The following is a 23,958-nucleotide window of genomic DNA, read 5'->3' on the forward strand; positions in this document are numbered from 1 at the left end:
AGGTACCAGGGAGTGAAGCCTGAAATTAAACATTTCAAATAGGTGACATCCTAACTGTGCCTTGCTTAATTATTATATACATCCTATATACAGTTAGATAAGAAGTAAAAAGATTCTCTAGACTTCATCCTGCATACGAGAAGGCTTAATTATTGAGATCTGAAGTCGAGATTTTTCAGAAGGCCTTTTAATTAACTGTCTACCCATTCCACTTACCCTGGTGCCAAGCAATTAAGCCCAACTTTAAGGAAGGTACAGGTTTAAAGGGGCACTTCCCCACATAATCCTGCCTACAACTGCATAATATTCCAATAATTATGGATTTCTTCGTAGCCTCTGCTCATGATTCAGAGGTGGGTTGGCCCAGACCTCCCCAAGCCAGAGCACTGTCATCCCCATGGCCATTTCTCATCGTTTGTCTTCACTAACAACTGTTATGAATGGAGGAAGAAGACTTTCGGGGACTCCTCTTTAAATACAGAAATGAAAACATTCTGGTTTATTTCCTTCTGGTTAAAAAAAGATTTTGGCTTCTCCTCTCCAGAGAGGCTTCTAAAATTATAGAAATGGGATGAAAAGAAAAAAAAAAAAACCCTAAAAAGAGAGACTTTGGCAGACAAATTTTTAATATTCTGAAGAAAGAAAGAGGCTGGAGGGATGGTAGCTACTTGGTATGAGGGAGGAAGCTGTTTTGCCCTGTAGGACCCCAAAGACATAGGGGTATCTGCAGGTGGCAGACACTGCAGAGAAGAGGTAAGGTGTAGGATGGAAGACAAGGGAACTAGGTCCAGGTGTGTATTTTCAAGAGTTACCTGTCCCTTCAACCTGATTCCTGTACACAGAATGCCCAGCCAGGCATCTACCGCCCAGGAATACACCAGATGTTTATACTCTGAAGAGACAGAATGTGACAGCCTCCAGATTTGGTAATAACAGATATGACAGAGAATAAAGGTGAGGAAAGAGGATTATTTTTATTTTGGGAAGATGGCAGGGTGAAGAGGAAAGGGAAGTGGGGTGCTAAAAAATCCACATCTATAATAAAAGGAAGTAAATATAAGTGTCTAAAATTATCTGATAAAGTGAGAGAGCAATGTATTAGAAATATGGAAAAAATATATGGAAGTTAGCTAACAAAATAACACATTACAAGAAAAGTGGTTGTCTCTAATATTGAGGAAGAGAGGGAATGGGAAGAGGTAGACTCAGTTCAGGTCAGTCGCTCAGTTGTGTCCAACTCTCTGCGACCCCATGAATGGCAGCACGCCAGGCCTCCCTGTCCATCACCAACTCCCGGAGTTCACTCAGACTCACGTCCATCGAGTCAGTGATGCCATCCAGCCATCTCATCCTCTGTCGTCCCCTTCTTCTCCTGCCCCCAATCCCTCCCAGCATCAGAGTCTTTTCCAATGAGTCAACTCTTCGCATGAGGTGGCCAAAGTACCGGAGTTTCAGCTTTAGCATCATTCCTTCCAAAGAAATCCCAGGGCTGATCTAAGCAGAGTAACCATGTAATTCACTGTTTAAATCACTAATATGTCTAAGAGCCAAAGTGGGTATTGTTAACAACTCTGCCAAGGCACCAGGCTTAAACTGGAATTCTCTCAGGAAAACTGGGACTATATGCATGCTAATTATAAGCCTCTAGGTACTATGTGATATCTAATGAAGTCAATGGTCTACTTTGATAAAACACTTAAGAACAGATAGGCAGTGATTTAAAACATTTAATGCTATCTTACACTGAAATATAGTATTAGGAAATCTTGAAATTTTTAACTCTTTTTCTCCCCAATCACCCAGGACCATAAATTATCCCAACACTATTTCAACAGGCTTGATAGCCAGCCAGCCCTTCAGTACCACTCAATTACTTTACGTATGAAGTGGAGAACAGGCTTGCCTATTAAATAAAGATGTTGTGTAGATTTTCTTATAATATGTAAAAGCCCCCAAATTTAGGCAACTAACCCTAACTCAGTGACATCTTTTAAATTGGAGCATAAATGTCTTCAGATTACTTCAGTCTAAACCAGAGGTTAAACTTTTCTGGGTCTTGGAGAACTCTGAGAATTCTAGTAAGGATAGGAAAAAAGAATTCATTTTCTATAAAATGCATAAATTTTGGCATTCATTGTATTTTCTGGGGGGTCATGGAACATCTGAGACCTATTTGTGGTTAAGAACTCCCATTCTGGCTTTTTGTTTGGATTCTGTGAAGGGAAAGAAAAATTGTGGGCAAGACCTAAGACCTTAAGCACTTTGTCAGATGCACTTTAAGCAGATGGCTCTCTAAAGCAGGTAACCATAAAGTAAACGAAGATCTATCAAACTGCAGCTGCTAACCCAATTTTTTCTGAATAAAACACTTCCTACTAAATGCACTGATGTCCCCCCACCTTGTTGATATAAATCTAAACCAACAGTTCTTAAAAATGCATATTCTAGCCAAGCATCTTTTCCAGGCCAAATGTGAGCTATAAATGACAAGTCAGGGAATGAAACCACAAGCACTAGAAGAATTCCAATGAGATGAGGTAGAGGAAAGCACAGGTCCTATCTTAGATGCTGTAAGACCTGGAGACAGACAGACAGACACACACATACACACACATTCCTAATAGAGAACAGCTTTAAGGTAAACAACCGTAGGGACTGTTTATGGTTTCATGAGAGGTAAAATGCAATGAAACTCAAAACCAGAAATTTAATAATCTATTGGCTTGTATGTTTACAGTCAGGTAAATTCTCTCTCTCTGATACAGCATTCCCCAAATACCCAAATACCTATTAATCTTTCTATTTATCACTTAAGTAAGCAAATAGAGAACACTCTGTTCAGCTACAAGGCTTGGTCAAGCCCCAGTTTGTTGCCAAAGTTTGGGTGATCAAGAGTTGAAAAAACAAACCAAGTGTTTTGGAGTGTCGTATCAAGAAGGAATGTCATCTAAAACAATGTGTCTGACATACTCCCTAAATTTAACCTTTGGAATAACCTGCATTTTCTATCTCCTGGCTCCTAGGTAAGCTGATTTTTTTCTTTGGACACCGGTGAGACCTCCCAGTTGAACTACCATGAGACCTGGCAGCTGACAGAGAAGTATCAGGCACTATTTAGAAAGCTGTCCCGGGAGCCTGCGGGCTCGTGTCAGCGTCACCCACCTTGCGGTGCCGGCTCTCAGCAGCAGCCAGCTGCGACAGCATGCGCTCCTGCATGTTCTTGCACTGTTTCATCACCACCTTAAGAACTGAGAGCGGGTTCGTGCACACTGGCTGCTTCTCGCCATCATTCTTCTCTTTTAGGGTTTCAAAGTCTCTCTGGAGCGCCATTAAAGGATCACTGATGTTGTATTTTCCATAGCGTTCTTCAATGAAAGTATCTCTGTGTTGGGCCTGGGAAAGAAGGAAAAATAAGCATTTTGCTTTCAAATATTACTGAAGAGGGGATTTGCTAGCAGTTAGACATCAAAGGTGGTGGTGTTGATATGAAGTAACCTGTGGACTACAAATCAGACAGGCCATCTAAGTACAGATACAGCATCAGAATCGGGGCACAGCATACTAACGAGAACAAATACTTATACAGTGCTAATTACATGTTAGATGCTGATCCAAGTGTTCAGATTCAGATTACCTTACTCAAGTTTTACTTTGACTTTTAAAGTGGTGCTATCATTTCCATTTTGCAGATGAGTAAATTACTATGCAGAGGTCAAGTGACTTGCTTCAGGTTGCTCGGCTAGCAAGTTGTCAGAATTGGGATTTACACCCCCCTGGGCAGCCTGGCTCTAAAGTCTGTGACCTGAACTGCCATGCTTACTGCCTCAGCTTATGAACGCTTATATTACCAATGGGTATATCTTATCTTTCCTTGCTGAGTTATGGCATTTGCATTTCTAAAATATGGTAAACATAATATCTTTATGAGTTTACAGATTTAGAGACCTAACAAGGTGACCATAGGTAAGTAAAGGATGCTAAAAATAATTCTACATTATAATCGAGGACTGGTTGTGATTTCTCCACATAGAACTTCACTCGACTGCTGATGGATCAAGAGGGTGGAGGCTCTCGGCACTAGGGCTGCAGATGGAATCCCTCCACCCCCTCTTCCAGCCTCCGGCCGGCTGCTGCCTTTCATCTCCATCCTGTCCCCTTCAGGGCTTGGGGAACTTGAGCGGGTAATGTGGACTGGTGCTCGGAGCCTGGCCTAGGGCTTCGGGCCTGGGCACCAAGTCAGGTCAAATGATCAGGAAGGCAGTCGAAGGAGATTCTTAAGCTACCCTCTTGTCCCTGCTAGGAAAAATCTGAAGTACTATTTCATTTGAGCATCATATATTATGTGCAGGTGAACAAAGGACATTAACAATCATGTAAACAGACATTTAAATGTTTCCTAAGACATTTTACAAAAAAAAAAAAAAAAAGAATTGTTCATAGAGGGTTGAGGAAACTTCCTCAAAAGTCACAGCAAAGTACTGTATAATTTAAGCTTTCAAATGAAATCTAGTTACAAAAACTATTGTCATTTCTCAATTAAAAACATTATTTTATCAGGAGCTACATATATATTTTTACTACCACTACCCACAAGTGGGAACCCATTTGAAAAGAAAAATACACAATCCAATGACCATGCTTAAAAAACAGAACAAAAACCCTCAAGAAAATAAAGCGAACGTGGGTTTCTTTGACACAGAAACAGGTTTCAGTGCTGAACATGTGATGCCTCCTTCTTCAATAGAGACTGTTAAAGTTTAAGACTCACGAATTAGCCTTGAGTTACAAATTTGTATTGGTACTGGTTGGCAAATGCTCAAAGCAGAGTTAGAAGCCCTGGGTTTTACTTCTGGCTTGACTACAACCATCTTAACCAATGACATTATTGGAGTATTTGGATAATATCTGTATACTAGAAATTTGAAACTCATTTGTTGCTGTAAGTTACTGTTAACTAACCCCCTAACCTTATTACAAGTATGTATGTGTGCACATGTGAGCATGTAAATTAAAAGACAGAATCCTATTTTGAGGTCCAAATTAAAAAGAAAATTCTCAGTAAAATTTCAAAAATTTCAAAATCAAGTCCATTTAGGATGGAGAAAGACAAGACCAATTCCAAAACTATTTATCATCATCACCATCATCATTTTGGTTGCACCTCGCAGCATGCTGGATCTTAGTTCCCTGACCAGGGACTGAACCCATGCCCCCTGCATTGGGAGTTGGGAGTCTTAACCACTGGACTGCCAGGGAAGTCCTATTATTTAAAAAAAATCATGGCAAGAGTAGACAAAAAAGCCAATTTTAATTATGTATATAAGAGCATTAATGTCAAACAAATGTGACTCATCAATGTTTTCATGAAGAACGTCTGTTTCTTTAAATTCAGGTATAAAAACATGAGATTGAAAAAAAAACAACATGAGATTGATAACCCAGGATTCAGTGAAAGTTTCTATCTGTGGCTATTAACATCCTATGGCAAATCCTTATTTAGCAAAACAGACAAAGGAAGCAAGAGAGGAATAAAAAACTCTTTAAGGAGATGAAATCCCACTTTTCTGTCACATCTTTTATTCATGATTACTATTTTTGTAAGATTTGCTATGGAAAAGAAATGATTATTGGTACTGAAATTGGTTTAGTAGGGCAAAAAGGAAAAAGTGAACCTGAATATTTTTATGACCTTTTCCTTTTCAGAACACCATGGAGAAAGTGGTATGGGAGAGCAGAGCTGGGAGTACAATTCAAGACTGATATCAGATCTGCTGAGAAGCTCCTCTCAGGTTTGAGTACACAGTTAACTCACCCTTAAAAATAAGACTTTTTAAAACCCACACCGTTATTATCCTGTAGAATTAATAAGCATCACAGGGTTACAAGTAATGGATGTGGAGCTTCTGTGGTGAGGTCTCAGACTTCCCTGAGAACAGCTGTCAAGCTGTCTGTTTTCTCTTGAAATACTTCACTGTAATTCCATAATCACTTGTACAGTAATTACAAGTTATATAAAATTGGTAGCTTCAATATAAGTGAAAAGAATCTGTGAAATAATTGAAAAAAGGTTCCTTATCATGAAACAATTCTCTTAAGTATATTTTAATAAGGGCCCGAATATGGGAAAAGTGAATTCTGTATTTATTATACCAAAGAGTGAATTGGAAAATGAGATGGAATATAGTATTTTCCAACCAACTTAATGCGTCAGTCAAGTGAATTGGATGGGTTACACACTTAACAACCTAAATAATAACAACAAAAATAAACAAAAATAGATGTTATGATTTGATAAATGAAAGAAGAGCTTTAGTGGAAGTATGTATGGTTATTTGGGCTTCCTTGGTGGCTCAGATGGTAAAGAGTCTGCCTGCATTGCGGGAGACCTGGGATCGATCCCTGGAAAAGGAAATGGCAACCCACTCCAGTATTCATCCTGGAAAATCCCATGGATGGAGAAGCCTGGCAGGGTACAGTCCATAGAGCTGCAGAGTCAGACATGACTGAGCGACTTCACTTCACATGGTTATTTATTCCTATTTAACAAATTACCCCCAATTTAAATGTTTAGTGAATTGTTTTTAATCTCACAGTTTCTGAGGGTCAGGAATCTTGGAGGAGTTGAGGGCTGAGCTGGGTGGTTCTGGCTCAGGGTCTCATGAGATTGCAGTCAAGCTGCTGGCCAGGACTGCAGGCATCTGAAGGTACAAGTAGGGCTGGAGGGTCCACTTCCAAGCTTGGTTGCTGGGCTAGGCCTTGTCCCCGAGCATGTGCTGCCTTCCCACAGAGCAAGTGATGTGAGACAGTGAGACAGATAGACACAGGCACATCAAGAGGGAAGTCCCACTGTCTTATGACTCACCATCATTTCTGATGTGTTCTAGCAACCACACAGACCAACCCTGGTAAATATGGCCAGTGGGGACTACATAATGGTGTGACTATCAGGAGCGGGATCATTCACTGAGGGCCATCTTCGAAGCTGGCTATCAAAGTGAATGACTAGACATGCTACCACTACCTTTCACATTTCAAGTCAAAATTTAGACTTAAATACCTGTTCTAAAATCTGTCAAGGCTGAGCTTAATATTTTAATGATATCTCAGCTATTTTATAAGAACTTTAAAATGATCTAGATTTCACTTTTAGGGGGAAGAGATCAGGAGTGCCGCTAAAACCAGTCAGTTCCTTGCAATTTCATTATTTTCACTTTAGTGACAATATGTATTTTAACTGAACACAAATTCCTACATTGTCAGAAAACACAATGATCTTTAATTCCAGATAACAATAAAGTAATTGGCTGATTAGACAGATTCAATAATAGAGGATATTACTACAGCAGACAAAACGCACTAGTCATCTACTACTCATTTATTTTTGCTGTTACAGGCTGAATGAAACATGCCACTACTGATAACTTAAAGCCACATAATATCCTTGGATATGCCATGCTTGCTCTTCAAAAATTTCAGCTTTACTATGATAAACTACAAAAAGAAATATGAAGGAGTTACCTTCTCTCTATAATAAATAATTTATTATGCTAAATAATTATTATGTATGCATAATATGTATATATGTACATAAATAATAGTTAATAATACATAAATAATAGTATAAATTATATATATTTCGATCATAAAATAAGAAATCAATTTCTTTATTCTTTGGATAATAATCACCAACATAAGAAGTGGTCCCAAACGTAAAGGTGGAAGAATTATGGCCCATTTATTTAATTGAGGGCTTATATTCAAGTAGAAGGTTTTATTTTCAAGACTCATGTTGATATCATAACTGTATTAGGATATGCATCTTTGCCATTTACCACCAATTCTGAAGTGATACTTATAAAAGTAATCAGCAATATAAATGTTATGCCTTTAACTATCTGTGCTAAGGATCAGAAAGACAAACAAGAGGGTTCCACAATGATTTCTGTTAATGTTACCAAAAGCATGTGAAAAAGAATTCTTTTCACACACAGTTTGATTCTATTAATCTTAAATCATTTATACTCTGGAGTCCCTAATAAACTATAAATAGCTGTCTGAGCAACTGGAAATAAAGCAACCATTCTGGATAAAGACGATAATGATATTATAAGTATACCCTTTGTTCTGGAAGCTCCTTTCTACTTTCTGAAGGAAAACTGGATTTTACTGTTGGACAGTACTGATAAAAAAGGATTTAGCCTCACTGGAATTATGCTTTAATTTTTGGAATATGGCACAAAATTTATCACTGGAACAAGGAGGAAATTTTCATCACTTAAAAAAATTTCTAATACATTATTGAAAACCGAATACTCCTTCCACTTAACTATAAATGCTGTCTTCTCAAATCTGGGTTTCTATATGTTTATTTTCTTTAATACTTTTGGGCTCTAGAGTCTAACAGAGCTGAGATTGTATCCTGTCACTATTACTTTCTTTGTTACCTTTAGCAACGACCTTAACTTCTCTGTGCCTCAGATTCCTCTTCTGTAGAATGAGGGTAACAAATATACCTATAGTTATAAAAATTAATGACTAACATAAAAATGCTTCCTCTTGTACTTGACACAAAGTAAGTATAATAAATATGAATTAATTTTTTCAATAGCTAAGTTTAGAATACTTTTTCCTTTATTTTAGAGTCAATGACTTAAACTCAACTCCACAGGTTTACGATTCTTTAAAACTCGATCAGGCTAGGAAATCTTCATTAAAAGCAAAACAAAATTTACCAATCCCAGATAACTCAGAAGTAACAACACATCACTAAAAATATATCAGGAACCTGGATAATCAATAACATTCTATTTACTTAGCAATCAATCTTGAACTAGTATTTGACATATTATATAATGTGGTCAATTGGTATTTATCTCTTGCGTTGTTATAAACATTTCTCACTTTCCTGTCTTTTATTTCATCCTTGCTAGATTTTAAGTTATCTGAAGGAAAAAGCACTTATCATACATCTCTCTTCCTACATTCTCTGTATTTTGCCTTAGGCCTAAGACATATAATAGATGTTTATTTTCCAGACTCTTTCCTGATGTCTTAGCCTTTCTGTACTCATCATTTTAGTGAGGTCAATATTTTTTTGTTTTTTTTTTTTGCTGTTAGTAAAATCTAGACTAGTTCCAAATAGGAAAAGTAGTATGTCAAGGCTGTCTATTGTCACCCTGCTTATTTAACTTATATGCAGAGTACATCATGAGAAATGCTGGGCTGGAAGAAGCACAATCTGGAATCAAGATTGCCAGGAGAAATATCAATAACCTCAGATATGCAGATGACACCACCCTTATGGCAGAAAGTGAGGAAGAACTAAAGAGCCTCTTGATAAAAGTGAAAGAGGAGAGTGAAAGGTTGGCTTAAAGGTCAACATTCAAGATCATGGGATCTGGTCCCATCACTTCATGGCAAATAGATGGGGAAACAGTGGTTGACTTTATTTTGGGGGGCTCCAAAATCACTGCAGCCATGAAATTAAAAGACACTCCTTGAAAAAAAAGTTATGACCAACCTAGACAGCATATTCAAAAGCAGAGACATTACTTTGCCAACAAAGGTCCATCTAGTCAAGGCTATGGTTTCTCCAGTGGTCATGTATGGATGTGAGAGTTGGACTGTGAAGAAGGCTGAGCACCGAAGAATTGATGCTTTTGAACTGTGGTGTTGGAGAATACTCTTGAGAGTCCCTTGGACTGTAAGGAGATCCAACCAATCTATCCTAAAGGAGATCAGTCCTGGGTGTTCATTGGAAGGACTGATGTTGAAGCTGAAACTTCAATACTTTGGCCACCTGATGCGAGGAGCTGACTCATTGGAAAAGACCCTGATGCTGAGTAAGATTGAGGGCAGGAGGAGAAGGGGAAGACAGAGGATGAGATGGTTTGATGGCATCACCGACTCAATGGACATGAGTCTGGGTAAACTCCGGGAGTTGGTGATGGACAGGGAGGCCTGGCGTGCTGCAGTTCATGAGGTCGCAGAGTCGGACACGACTGAGCGACTGAACTGAACTGAACTGAAAATCTAGAATTTACTGAGTATAATCACTTAAGGTAACACTGATCTATATATTTAGCAAACTGACTTTGAAGTAGAATGAGCTTCAAAGATTCCCCTTGTCTTTTTAATAAAACGTTCATCATGCTGGTAAAAAAAAAAAAAAGGAATTCTCCTGGAGTCAGTTTGCATCCACAGATATTTATAAAAGCAATTATTTACATAAGTTCAGAGGATCATATTATTATCTGACTCCAGTGTGATAAATTCTTTCGAAGACTAAAAATGGTAAGTTTAGTACAAATAACTACAAGTATAATACTTCTAGCTAGTAGACTACTTACTGATAGAGTAAGAATATGGGTAAACAGAATAATGTAGCTGCTCCAACATTCAAATTCCAGAGAGTCCTGAGAAACTAACGAAATTGAAGTAAGTGTGCTGAGTTTTTTGTCTTTGTTCTGTTTTATTATTATAGACTATGTATGTGATTGAAACAAGTTACATATACATTCTGGACTGGGTCTACAGAAACAACTTTTTCAAGTGGGGAAGAAAATGTGTAAGGAATTCTATAAGACCTGAACAAATTAACGGTCTAAATATAAATTAAGGATTTGAAAGTATAATCTTTAATGCTGTATTAGAGCTTAATCTCTTTTATTTAGGGAACCATATATCTCTTAAAATATAATGAGAGTCAACACCTACCTCATACCATACAAAGCAGGAATGGATTACAGACCTAAAAATAAAATATGAATGGGCAAAAAGCACATGAAAACATGCTCAACTCATTAGTGATCAGGGAGATGTAAATTAAAACAATAAGATACTACTCTACAGCCATGGCACCCACTCTCTCTTGCCTGGAGAATCCCATGGACGGAGGAGCCTGGTAGGCTGCAGTCCATGGGGTCGCTAGGAGTCGGACACCACTTAGCGACTTCACTTTCACTTTCCTGCACTGGAGAAGGAAATGGCAACCCACTCCAGTATTCTTGCCTGGAGAATCTCAGGGATGGAGGAGCCTGGTGGGCTGCCGTCTATGGGGTTGCACAGAGTCGGAGACGACTGAAGCGACTTAGCAGCGGCAGCAGCATACAGCCATTAGAAAGGCTAAAATTAAAGACCGACAACATTAAATGCTGGAAAGGTATGGAGTAACTAGAATACTCACACATTGCTGGTGGGAGTAAATATGGGATAATCATTTTGGAAATTAACCTGGAAGTTTCTCATAAAGTTAGAAAATGCCTACCTCCAATTCCACTTCTAAGTATTTGTCTAAAAGAAATGAAAACATATATTCACAAAGACTTCTACACAGTTATCCAGAGTAGCTTTATTCATAATAGCCCTAAACTGTAAACAAACATCAATCACTAGTAGAATAGATAAAAATAAAATGTGATGCATTCATACAATGGAAAACTATTCAGGAACCTCCCTTGTGGCACAGAGGATAAAAATCTGCCTGGCAATGCAGGGGACATGGGTTTGATCCCTGATCTGGGCAGATCCCACATGCTGCAGAGCAACTAAGCCCATGCACCACAACTACTGAGCCTGTGTGCTGGAACTCCTGAAGCCCACGTGCTCCGAGCCCGTGCTCTGCAATGAAGAACAGCCCCTACTCCCCCACAACCCATGGGCAGCAACAAAGACCCCCACAACCCCCCAAAAGAAAGACTATTCAGAAATGAAAAGGAACAAATTACTGATACATACAATGATACTAACGAACCTGAAATCATTATATCAAACAAAAAAAAAGTGTCAGAAAGAACACATTGTGTGTGACTGTTCTAATGGGCAAAACTAATCTACAGTGAAGAAAATCAGAACAGTGGTTACACCTGGATATAAGGAGGACAAATGACCAGGGAGGGGCATATGATAGCTTTTTGGTGTGATTAGAATGTTTATGTCTTGATAGGAGTATACGTCAAATGGAGTGGAATTTGTCGAAACTTACTGAATTCAACACTTAACATCGATGCATTTTACTAGATCTAAAATATACCTCTAGTTTAAAAATATAAATATATATAATGAGAATTAAAGGTAAAATTAAGTTATATATAATATATAGTGTTTCAGAAACATGGGAAGTTCAAACCAAAGTAATTTTAATAGCAATAACAACAGCAGAAACAAGAGAGGTGCTCACACTGGAGAGCTTAGTACCTGCTGAGCAGCGTGCTCAGAGCTTTACACAGCTCGTCTCATCCTAACAGCCTTCCTCTACAGTAGACAGCACTGTATCTCTAATTTGTAGAAGAAACTGACCATTAATATGAGACTCTCCCAAGGCTACAAAGCCAGGTAAGTAGTGGAGAAGAACAGTAAATGGTATACAGTAAGTGCTGTGTATGTTAACTGGAAGAGTAATACACATACACAGATATTCCCCAGTCCGTCAAAGGAATGAATTGCAATTTAGCAGGTCATGATCAGCAGCTTAAAAATGAACTGGAACAGAACTGAAAACATCACAGAGCACTGAACATTATGAGCACTATTTCAAGAAACTTTTCTTTTGGCATGAGAATATAGAGGTGTGTGTGGGAGGGCAAGTGTATGTGTTGGTATATCCCTTGGGTCATGATGCAGAGCCTATTTTTGACTCGGTGTCCCTGTCAAAAAAGTCTGAAAAACACTAGAATAGAAAGAAGAACGTAAGAAGTGTAACTCCTAAATCTATAATTTTAAGCAGTTTAAGCTATAATAAATATGTAAATTCTGAAAGAAATGATAAGGAATCAGCATTACTGTTTTAAATTGATGAATGTTATAAAAGCTTACAAAGCTGGAGAAGTTTCGCCTAATATCAAATATACAAAATGTGAAAAAAAAAAAAAAAGCCTGTGTTACTAGGGTTAGACAATCAAAAATAGCAGGGAAACTATAAGCAAGGTGAAAAGACAGCCTTCGGAATGGGAGAAAATAATAGCAAATGAAGCAACTAACAAAGGATCAATCTCAAAAATATACAAGCAACTCCTGCAGGTCAATTCCAGAAAAATAAATGACCCAATCAAAAAATGGGCCAAAGAACTAAACAGACATTTTGCCAAAGAAGACATACAGATGGCTAACAAACACATGAAAAGATGCTCAACATCACTCATTATCAGAGAAATGCAAATCAAAACCACAATGAGGTGCCATTTCACACCAGTCAAAATGGCTGTTATCCAAAAGTCTACAAGCAATAAATGCTGGAGAGGGTGTGGAGAAAAGGGAACCCTCTTACACTGTTGGTGGGAATGCAAACTAGTACAGCCACTATGGAGAACAGTGTGGAGATTCCTTAAAAAACTGGAAATAGAACTGCCTTATGACCCAGCAATCCCACTGCTGCGCATACACACCGAGGAAACCAGAACTGAAAGAGCCACGTGCACCCCAATGTTCATCGCAGCACTGTTTATAATAGCCAGGACATGGAAGCAACCTAGATGTCCATCACCAGACAAATGGATAAGAAAGCTGTGGTACATATACACAATGGAGTATTACTCAGCCATTAAAAAGAATACATTTGAATCAGTTCTAATGAGGTGGATGAAACTGGAGCCTATTATACAGCGTGAAGTAAGCCAGAAAGAAAAACACCAATACAGTATGCTAACACATATGTATGGAATTTAGAAAGATGGTAACGATAACCCTGTATGCGAGACAGCAAAAGAGACACAGATGTATAGAACAGTCTTTTGGACTCTGTGGGAGAGGGCGAGGGTGGGATGATATGGGAGAGTGGCACTGAAACATGTATATTATCATATGTGAAATGAATCGCCAGTCCAGGTTTGATGCATGATACAGGGTGCTCAGGGCTGGTGCACTGGGACGACCCAGAGGGATGGTATGGGGAGGGAGGTGGGAGGGGGGTTAGGATGGGGAACACGTGTATACCCATGGCGGATTCATGTTGCTGTATGGGAAAACCAATACAATATTGTAAAGTAGTTTAGCCTCCAATTAAAATAAATAAATTTATATTAAAAAAAAAGGTAAAAAAATGGCATTGGAGAAATCAGAAAATTTTCTAGACATATGGCTGGTTCACAGGCACATGCTTTGAATCCTTACACTGAATGCTTAATGTTTGCTGGGTACTTTTATGCTAAGTGATGTGGGTGATGTTAGGGGGGGTGTAGATTTGACTAAGCCCCTGCTTTCAAGAGCTTAAAATTTGCCAGACAAGTTGAAGGCCTGACAGCAGAAATAAACAAGCTGTTTCTGCTTATTGAATGCTTTCTAAACAATACCATTAATGTTTAAAGGAACACCAAGTGCAATTTGTTTGATCAGAACTTTCTAAGACTCAGACCTTACACTCGTAAGGAGTAGGAAGGAAAAGGCCAACCCTGGAAGTGGGTGGGTTCTGGCAGATAAATGGGACTATCAGCAATTTAATGAATCACAGGAAACACCATGAAGTTGGGGGGAGGGTCACACTATTCAAAAACTGTCTCTAAATTATTTCATAAGGAGACCCAGGCTGCACGCTGTAACTGTGACACCTTAAGCAACTATGAGCTTTGAAAGCATCTTTATTAGAGACGTGCTGTGGCTCTTTTACTCACTATGGATTAACAGACAATGTAGAAATTAACTTCAGCAGTAAAATACTAAAAAAAAAAGCTCATAAATAAGATGTGTAAGGGTGTCTTCTTTCTCTAGTTGGGGGATTCTGAGGCGGAAGGATTTGAAGATGTATAACTGTGGCAGAGGTCTTAACTATCAACCTGATTTGAAGCAAGATTCTTCAATTACAGACACAGACTAATACTACAGGGAAATATGACAGGAAACAAGCTGCTCAAATGTAAGGCCTTGGGAAAGGGGTTCTTGCTTGGCTGAGAAGTAATAGTGTTCACAATTAAGTGTATCAAGTAAATAGTAAGAGTTTGGTCAAAGGGAGTGCAGAGACAGGGAGGAACGAAAAAAGGGGACCAGTATGGTTTGCGAACCACACCTCAGTGAGAACAAGATGTCAGGGCAGGCAGACAGAAGCAAGGACAGTGCTAATTATACATTCTAACAAGCTCTGTATCACAAGTCAGAGGACAGGAAGATGGCAATTTCTATTGTCACTGAAGCCTTATGCGGAGGGAGGTAGCTAGTTACTGCTCAGTTTCAACCAGCTGGCTTAGGACTCCAGTCAGAAAAGGACTGTTTTTTACAGAAAAGGATGAAGAAAGGGGTAAAGAAGTCAGGAATGAAAAGTAAAAAGTGGGCTCTTGGTGCATTGTGGGGTGTTTAATAATAATTTAAAATGTGAACTGGTAATGTTCATCACTACAGTAAGGCACTGAATATATGGTGAAACCAAGCACGTGGAAGTTGATCACTGCTACTATTAATTCCAAGTGATTCTGACCCAAGACTACTTTTATCTTCATGATAAAAGTGCATGGAAAGGGATTAGCATATGCCTGGGATCAGAACAGGAAATCTTTGTTTGGAGATACATAAGCTCTTCCTTTTTGTTTTTATTTTAAAGAGTGTTGATACCATTAGGAAACTTTAAATGTTACTGAAGACAAGAATGGGATAACCTAGACCCTTTCTCCATTTTAATCCATAAGGAACAGGAAAACTGTTTCTATTCTAAATCTAGAAAGACTTTGTTTTAGTTCTCTTTTCCTTTAATGATTTCTAGGATGAAAGATACTGTCAGGACAGGAAGGACAGGAGACTGAAGGGAAGATTTTAAAGAGAAAAGAACTCGGAGCTATCAATTTGGAAAGTAACTAAAGGAGGGATAATGAATATTTTGTGAAAGCCAGAAACAAAAACACTGGAGAAATGGGGGATAAAGAAATATATCCCAAAAGATAAAGGACATGTGTAATTTAGACAGATGCCCACAGGGGTCCTTAGTTGAAAAGTGTAGGAAACATTATTTTTTGTAAATATACCCAGACAGATGAAGAAAGACAAGCAATGCTGTACCCTTAAAAAAGTACTGAATTCTTTTCCTTGATCCTCTCAAAACTCCCATTACTAACCACTTAGGGGATGCAGATCTCAATTTGATAGGAAAGGATATGGAGGTAAAACATCAGTACACTTTAAAAATTTTTTAGTTGAATACAGATACACAGTGAACAAAGGTGCCTATCCTAATTATTTGGTATCCTTGACTAAAAATATGGAAACAAACACAAAGCAATAATTTCCTGTCTGAAGAACAAATTGTTCTTTCTTTGTACAGGGGTGAGATGTAAATAATGTCACTGAGTGGAAATTATCAGCAATAGTGAAATTATGAGACTTGTCAGCTGAAAAAAACGCACAATGTGAAAGTTGTGAGTTAAGTTTTATTTGGGTGCAGACTGGGAGAGAGCCTCTCAGATAGCCCTGAGGAAATGCTCCGAAGAGGTAAGAGGGAAGGTCCTGTACATATGATTCTGGTGATGGGAAAACATACAACCAGGCACACATTTTGGCAGAGGGTGCTGCTAGTCATAAGGAGCAGAAGTCTCCATTAATGATCTCAGTAGTTTTCTACATATGAGAAGATGCAAGAAATTGGCTCATAAAACCTTCTCTTGACAATATCTACCTGAAGTCCTGTTTTGCCAGTTTCTCCCAGGGCACAGAGTGCCTCAATCCTGATCTCTGCCCTGAACTCCTTTCAGGGTGTGTTGAAGGTCAGTGACTGCAGTGTCTGGTGACTTCATTCTTTTAGAACCAGATGGCAAGTGGCAATTTTTAGTTGGCAAACTATATTTAGATAGCAAACTAGGTAAATCTCTTTTCTCAAAAATATGAATAAGTGGCAACCTATTTTTTGAGGCTTGAATGCATTCAAGTTAAACTTAAAGGGCCTTAACTTATTTTCTCAGATGACAAATATTTCTGAAGAACTTTCTAGGGTCTATCAATAGATATGTGGCATGCAGTGCAGCAAGATAAAGTGCAAAGAAAAACAGAAAAAAGTATGCATTAACTGTACAAAAATTTATTACGTACACTTATATGAGAAGTTCTATTTATGAAGTTTCAAATCAACAAGAGACTTCTGAATCAAATAATAATCTCGTAATCAGGTCTACCAAAGAATTCAGTCTTTTGTTGAAGTGACAACACATTAGGTATTGAATTAGATTAAAACTTTTTTTTAACTTACGCATATCTTAGTACTCACTGGGCGAAGTTGACTTTTTGAGGCAGAATATACTTTTTGTTGTTATTAAATGATGAAATATTATGAACTACACATAATGGAACTGAAGACAGGAAAAATACTTTGAAGGGTAGTAGGTCTTTTGCTATGATATTAAAATTTCTTGGCTTCATACACATATGTTGTTAGCTTTATGTAATTTGAATCCATGAACTCTGAAAGAAACTTCCATGACCTCTGGAAGAATAACTTTTAGGTATCCTACACAAAGGCAGAATTTGAAAATCAGTCAGAAATTTAGCCTGCTTTTTGGGGAGAAAGTCAGGGATACAGAGGTAGTAAGCTCACGCTTGCCCCAGGTATGCTATACTTCTCTACTCTCTTAACTAGATTTTTGAGTTAATAGAGATTTCTGTGAGAAGTATCAACTACCTGAAGTTTAAAAAGTAAATGTTCTTAACTCCTTGCCATCCCACTGCTCACACTGTATTTCTTAGAAATACAACTTTTATTTTAATTTCACCATTAGCAAATGACTATTTTCTCATAAAATTTTAACTCCACAGATAAAGCTGAAGTACTTTCTAAACATAACCCAATTTCTCTTTCTTTTCTGAAGGTTTTTAGTATGATAGACATCCTTCCAGACATTTTTCAAGCATGTACATGTGTGTGTAGAGTGTGTGTGTGTGTGTGTGTGTGTGTGTGTGTAATTTCATAGATATTATTTTCTGGGAAACTGTTCTGCAACTTGTTTTCACTTAGTGTGTCTTAAAGAGCTTTTGAAGACAGTAAATACATAGCTTTTGCTTTCTCATTAAAAAAACGTGATTATATTCCATAATAAGGATGTATCAGTTATGCACCCATATTTTTACCTGTATTTTTACTGATGGATATTTTAGGCTGATTATATTTCTCAATACTGTATTAAACAATACTGCAATGAACATCCTTGTGCACACACAAGAATGGTTTCGTGGAATAGATTTATTGCTGTGCTTTTCTAAGGAAACAATTTCCTATATAATAAAATTCTCAGCTTGATTCTATACATACTTCTCTTCCATAAGGACTTTCAGCAAATACACAAGATAGTTTCCGTCTATCTTTCAAATTGTTCCTACAATTGGCTGAACTGAAATACTAAATGATGGACCACAGGCTTTAACTTTAGAAGCAACCTCTTCATCTTTCTTTCTCTTCTCCTATGGGGACAACTAGAAATAACCTCTGATTAATCACAAATCACAAGGCTAATGCATGCAAGGAAGACACAATAAGAGGAAGTAAAAATAACAGGAATAAGCTGTTTCCCTTTTTTATTTGTTTTAGTTTCAGGCTGAAAAATGCAGTGAAATTCCCCACTGCTGTAATCTTTTCTGAAGCTTTCCCCAACTACTAGACAACTGTGTCTTCTCTAAATAGGTAGCATTTTACAAACTGAATCCCGCCTTTCTTTCCTCAAAGATGTAAGAAAAACAGCCTACTGGAAGATGTCAGTTAAATGGTAAATGTGCTTATTTTTCTGGTACCGTTATGCTTAAACATCCTAAATGCCACAATGTATAATATAAATGATGACGTGATTAAAAAGCTATATCTTTTTTTACTTTTTTCTTAGAAAATAGCAAATAGTTGATATCAGACAATGATAAATATATTTAGATATGCTTTTTCAGATTCTTTTCCATGATAGGTTATTATGAGATACTGAACACAGTTCCCAGTGCTATACAATAGGTCCTTGTTTATTCTTTATGTTTATCTATTTCATACACAATATTGTATATCTGATAACCCCCAATTCCCAATTTATCATTTCCTCCTTCCTCTTTCATAAGCATAAATTTGTTTTCTATGTCTATGAGTCTATTTCTATTTTGTAAATAAGTTCATTTGTATCATTTTGATGTCTATTTCCTGTGATATGACATACTAAAATGCAATTTAAATGATTTAACTGCTTTTGTTACTCCTAGGAAAGAGGTAAAGATATTCTGTCAGAAGGTAAAAAAATGTACATATTGTTTTTTCCTGTTTGATAAAAGTATCATAAGAAACCAGTAAACTATTAAAACTATTAAAGTCAAAGGATAAAAGTTGCTTTAAAGGACAGCAGTTCATTAAAGTAGCAGAGGTTTTTTTTTTTTTTTTTGGTTTGTTTCTCTTTTGCAAATGTTTATGATTTGATTTTTAAATTAAAATTAACTTTTGCCACTGGGGAAAATAATTTGATTACTAAACTCTACTGCATAAAATTTGAAGTTAGAGAATTCTAGTTTCTAAGATGTCATGTGAGTGAAAGTTGTTCAGTCATGTCTGACTCTTTGTAATCCCATGGAATTCTCCAGGCCAGAATACTGGAGTGAGTAGCCTTTCCCTTCTCCAGGGGATCTTCCCAACCCAGGGATCAAACCCAGGTTTCCCGCATTGCAGGTGGATTCTTTACCAGATGAGCCACAAGGGAAGCCCAAGAATACTAGAGTGGGTAGCCTATCCCTTCTCCAGGGGATCTTCCTGACCCAGGAATCGAACCAGGGTCTCCTGCATTGCAGGTGGATTCTTGACCAACTGAACTATCAGGGAAGCCCAGAAGAGCCATAGGATAAAGCTAAAAAAGCTACTCCACATCAATCTACTTGATTTAAGAGAAACTCAGTAAGAAAAGGGATGAAATTCTTTTTCAGACAATATTTCAGAAACATAGCAAGGACATGAAAAAAAAAAGTGAAATGAAGTTGCTCAGTCGTGTCCAACTCTTTGCGACCCCATGGACGGTAGCCTACTACGTTCCTCCGTCCATGGGATTTTCCAGGCAGGAGTACTGGAGTGGGATGCCATTTCCTTGTCCAGAGGATCTTCCTGACCCAGGGATCAAACCCAGGCCTCCCGCACTGTAGGCAGACGCTTTACTGTCTGAGCCACCAGGGAAGTAGTTCTCGGCTGAGGCCTGTGGGTGGAAGCAGCAGGTGCCTGGGCCCCAGCCATGCCACCTTGTTACAATGCCAGCATGGTTAAGATGGCATACACCTTGCAGCCCTCCTCTGTGTTAAGTAGTGGCCTGCCCAGATAGGCACAAACTCAAGACACTTCTAAGAGCCTATTGCCTGTTAAGTCCAAAGAAGCTGATGCTTCCAGAACTCGTTCAGGAGGTTCAGAGAATGATGTTAGAAAAATCATCAGACCAAGACACGAGAATGGGCAGGTGAAAGCTACAGACACTGCCACCAGGAGGAACATCAGCAAGAGCCACAAATCACACAGTAAACTGAAATCAGAGGAAGAGCTCAAGGATAAGAACCAGCTCTTAAAGGCCATCAACCAGCAGTTGCACCAGAAGTTGACTGAAACTCAGGGAGAACTGAAGGACCTGACCCAGAAGGTGGAGCTAATGGAGAAGTTTTAGAACAACTGTTGGGCAGTTTTGGAGGGCAAGGGCCTCAACCCAGGCAGTGAGACCCTGGTATCATACATACCTAGACTCCACTATGGATCACATGGACTCTACATTGCTGTTAGAAACTTTGCAAGATGAGCTGAAGCTTTTTAATGAAACAGCCAGAAAACAGACAGGAGGAGTTGCAGGTCTTAAAGGTAAGGCTGAAGATGAAAGAAGACAAGAGGGCCCAGTTCAAAGAACAACAGACCTTATATAAGCCAAGTAAATGATTTTACAACAGCGCTTGAGGAAATGGAGCAGCTATTAGAAATATGATAAAAAGCAGGTGGCCACATGGCTCTCTCTTGGGGATAAACTTTCAGAATAAGTCCCTTAGAACATCTGCTTCTTGGCCATCATCTTTTTAGGACTCACCATCCTCAGAATGAAAGCAGTTTCTGCAGTATGATTAAGGACAGTATATGCTGGCATGGCAGTTCCTCCTTCAAGCAAGTGTTCTTAGCCTTCAAATTGGCCAGCTCTCCTGAACCTCACAGTATGTATTTGAGGCCTAAGAAGGGATGGGGCCAGGAAGCTTGCATCAATCTTCTAGACAACAAAGTGGCAGAGCACTAGAATCAGGAGATGAAATGGCCACAGCCTGAGAAAGGTCACATTCAGACGTGCAGGAGCAAACAGTGGAGGACAGGTGCTCCACAGGAGACACCACTGAGGAACTACGCAGCCCCCTCCAAACTTGGAATACATTCTGTCCCATCCTGGTTGCGCTCTAAAGTCGCCCAGTCGTGTCTGCCTCTTGCGACCCCATGGACTATATAGTCCATGGAATTCTCCAGGCCAGAATACTGGAGTGGGTAGCCTTTTCCTTCTCCAGGGGATCTTCCCAACCCAGGGATTGAACCCAGGTCTCCCACAATGCAGGTGGATTCTTCACCAACTGAGCCACAAGGGAAACCCAAGAATACTAGAGTGGGTAGTCTATCCCTTCTCCAGCAGACCTTCCCAACCCAGGAATTGAACTGGGGTCTCCTGCACTGCAGGTGGATTACTGACCAACTGAGGGAGGCCTGGGCTCTATAACCTCATTGTAAATTTATGAACTTGAAGTCATCTGAAATGGCTTAATAAATGGGATGAAGGTCTAATAGTAACATCTATGAAATAATACATGTTGGAGCTTTTAACCGAAAAACCAACCAACCAAAAACCCAAAAAAAAGATACAGAGAAAGCACATGACAAAATCTATTCTAAGTCTCAGCAAGCTAGAAACAGAAGGACATTTCCTCAACTTGATAAAGAACATCTATGAAAACCTACAGCTAGCATATTTAATGATGAAAGACTGTTTCCTCCCTAAGTTCAGAGACAAAACAAAGATATCCATACTACTTCTATTTAACTTTGTACTGGAGGTTCTAACCAATACAATAAGGCAATAAATAGATGGAAATCAGATTAGAAAAAAATAAGTAAAATTGTCTTTATTTGCAAACATGATTATAGAAAATTCAATGAAATTTATAAAAAAGCTATTAGAACTAATACATGAGATTATTAAGGTTGCAGGATAAAGGATCAATATACAAAATCAATTTCATATCTATATAATCAGAAATTAACATTAAAAAGTTATAATAATCATAAAACAATGAAATAGTGATAAATCTGACAAAAGATATTAAAGACCTATACAATGAGGACTATAAAGCACTGCTGAGTAAATGGAGAGAAATATCATGTTCGTGGATTAGCAATTAGCTGATTCTAAAATTCATATGGAAATGCCAAGACCCATGCATAAGCAAAACAATGTTCAAAGAACAGAAGTTGGAGGATTAACATTACCTAATTTTAAGACTTACATAAAAGGCCACAGTAATCAAGAAAACATGGTACAGGCATCAAGGCAGACAAGTGGAGCAATGGAATATAACAGAAAATCCAGAAATAAGCAAAAAAATATATGGAAAATGGATTGTGACAAAGAGGCCAAAGCCATCTACAAAGGAAGGACAGTCTTTTTAACAAATGAGGCTAGAACAATTGTCTATCCATCAGCAAAAAAATTTATTATTTGATCCATATATTTTACCATATAACAAAATGAAGCTGTATCATAGATTCAAGTGTAAAACTTAAACTATAAAATTATAGAAACACAAGAGAAAAAGTTTCTGACATCAGTTTAGGCAAAGATTTCTTATTTGACACTAAATATTAGTTATGTGATACTAAAAGCAAAATCTATGAAAGAAACATTGATAAAATGGACTTCATCAAAATGAAAAACTTCTGCTCTTCAAAAGATACAGTTAAGAGTATGAAATGATAAGCCACAGACAGGGAGAAAATATTTGCAAGGCATATATCTATTAAAGTACTTGAATCCAGATATAGAAGGAATGTTCAAAATGCAGTAATGAAAAAAATCAACTCAATTTAAAAATGGGCAAAAGATTTGAACAAGTATTTTATGGAAGAAAAACAACATAGCAAATAAGCATGAAAAGATGCTCAACATCATTAGTCAGCAGGGAAATTCAAATTAAAACTGCAATGTCATATTATATACCTATCAGAAAGACTAAAACTAAAAGGACTGGCCATATCAAGTGCTGGTGAGGATGTGGAGCAAATGGAACTCTTATACATGCTGGTGGGAATGAAAATGGTAAAACTACTTTAGACAATTTGACCGTTTCTTAAAAAGTTAAACATACATCTACCATGTAACATAACCATTCTATTCCTAGGTATTCATCCAAAAGAAATATTAAGTGCATGTCCATACAAAGCCTTGTGTATGAATGTTCATAGGAACTTTATTTGCAATAGTCCAAAACTGCAAACGTAAATGTTCACTATCATGAACTGACACAACAAACTGGTACACACATACAGTGGACACTATGCTGTGCTGTACTTAGTTGCTCAGTTGTGACCCCATGGACTGTAGCTCGCCAGGCTCCTCTGTCCACAGGGATTCTCCAGGCAAGAATACTGGAGTGGGTTGTCATGCCCTCCTCCAGCGGATCTTCTCAACTCAGGGATCGAACCTAGGTCTCCTGCACTGCAGGTGGATTCTTTACTGTCTAAGCCACCAGGGAAGCCCAAGAATACTGGAGTGAGTAGCCTATCCGTTCTCCAACGGATCTTCCTGACCCAGGAATCAAACTGGGGTCTCCTGCATTGCAGGCGGATTCTTTACCAGCTGAGCTACTGGGAAAGCCCACAAGCCCACAATGGACACTACTTGGTAATGAAAGGAATGAATTGTCAATACAACATCAACATAGATCTCAAGATACTTATATTGAGTCAAAGAACCAGGCCAAATAAAAGATTACATCCTGTATGATTATTCCACCATAAAATTCCAGAAAATGTAAACTAACCTCTAG

The 23,958-nt window shown here is 38.2% G+C and overlaps 1 protein-coding gene and 1 pseudogene across 1 annotated transcript in view; one reads left to right on the plus strand and one right to left on the minus strand.

Annotated features, from left to right (window-relative positions):
• The window catches only part of CTTNBP2NL (CTTNBP2 N-terminal like), a 52,307-nt gene that overhangs the window by 5,931 nt on the left and 22,418 nt on the right, over positions 1-23,958 (minus strand). The window contains exon 3 of the mRNA XM_068964130.1: positions 3,163-3,393. Within this exon, the coding sequence (XP_068820231.1) occupies positions 3,163-3,393 (231 nt within the window). The remainder of the gene's footprint in view (positions 1-3,162; positions 3,394-23,958) is intronic.
• On the plus strand, positions 16,071-20,870 carry LOC138073549 (small kinetochore-associated protein pseudogene; annotated as a pseudogene).

This window comes from Capricornis sumatraensis, chromosome 2, assembly GCF_032405125.1.
Source record: "Capricornis sumatraensis isolate serow.1 chromosome 2, serow.2, whole genome shotgun sequence".
Taxonomy (NCBI): domain Eukaryota; kingdom Metazoa; phylum Chordata; class Mammalia; order Artiodactyla; family Bovidae; genus Capricornis; species Capricornis sumatraensis.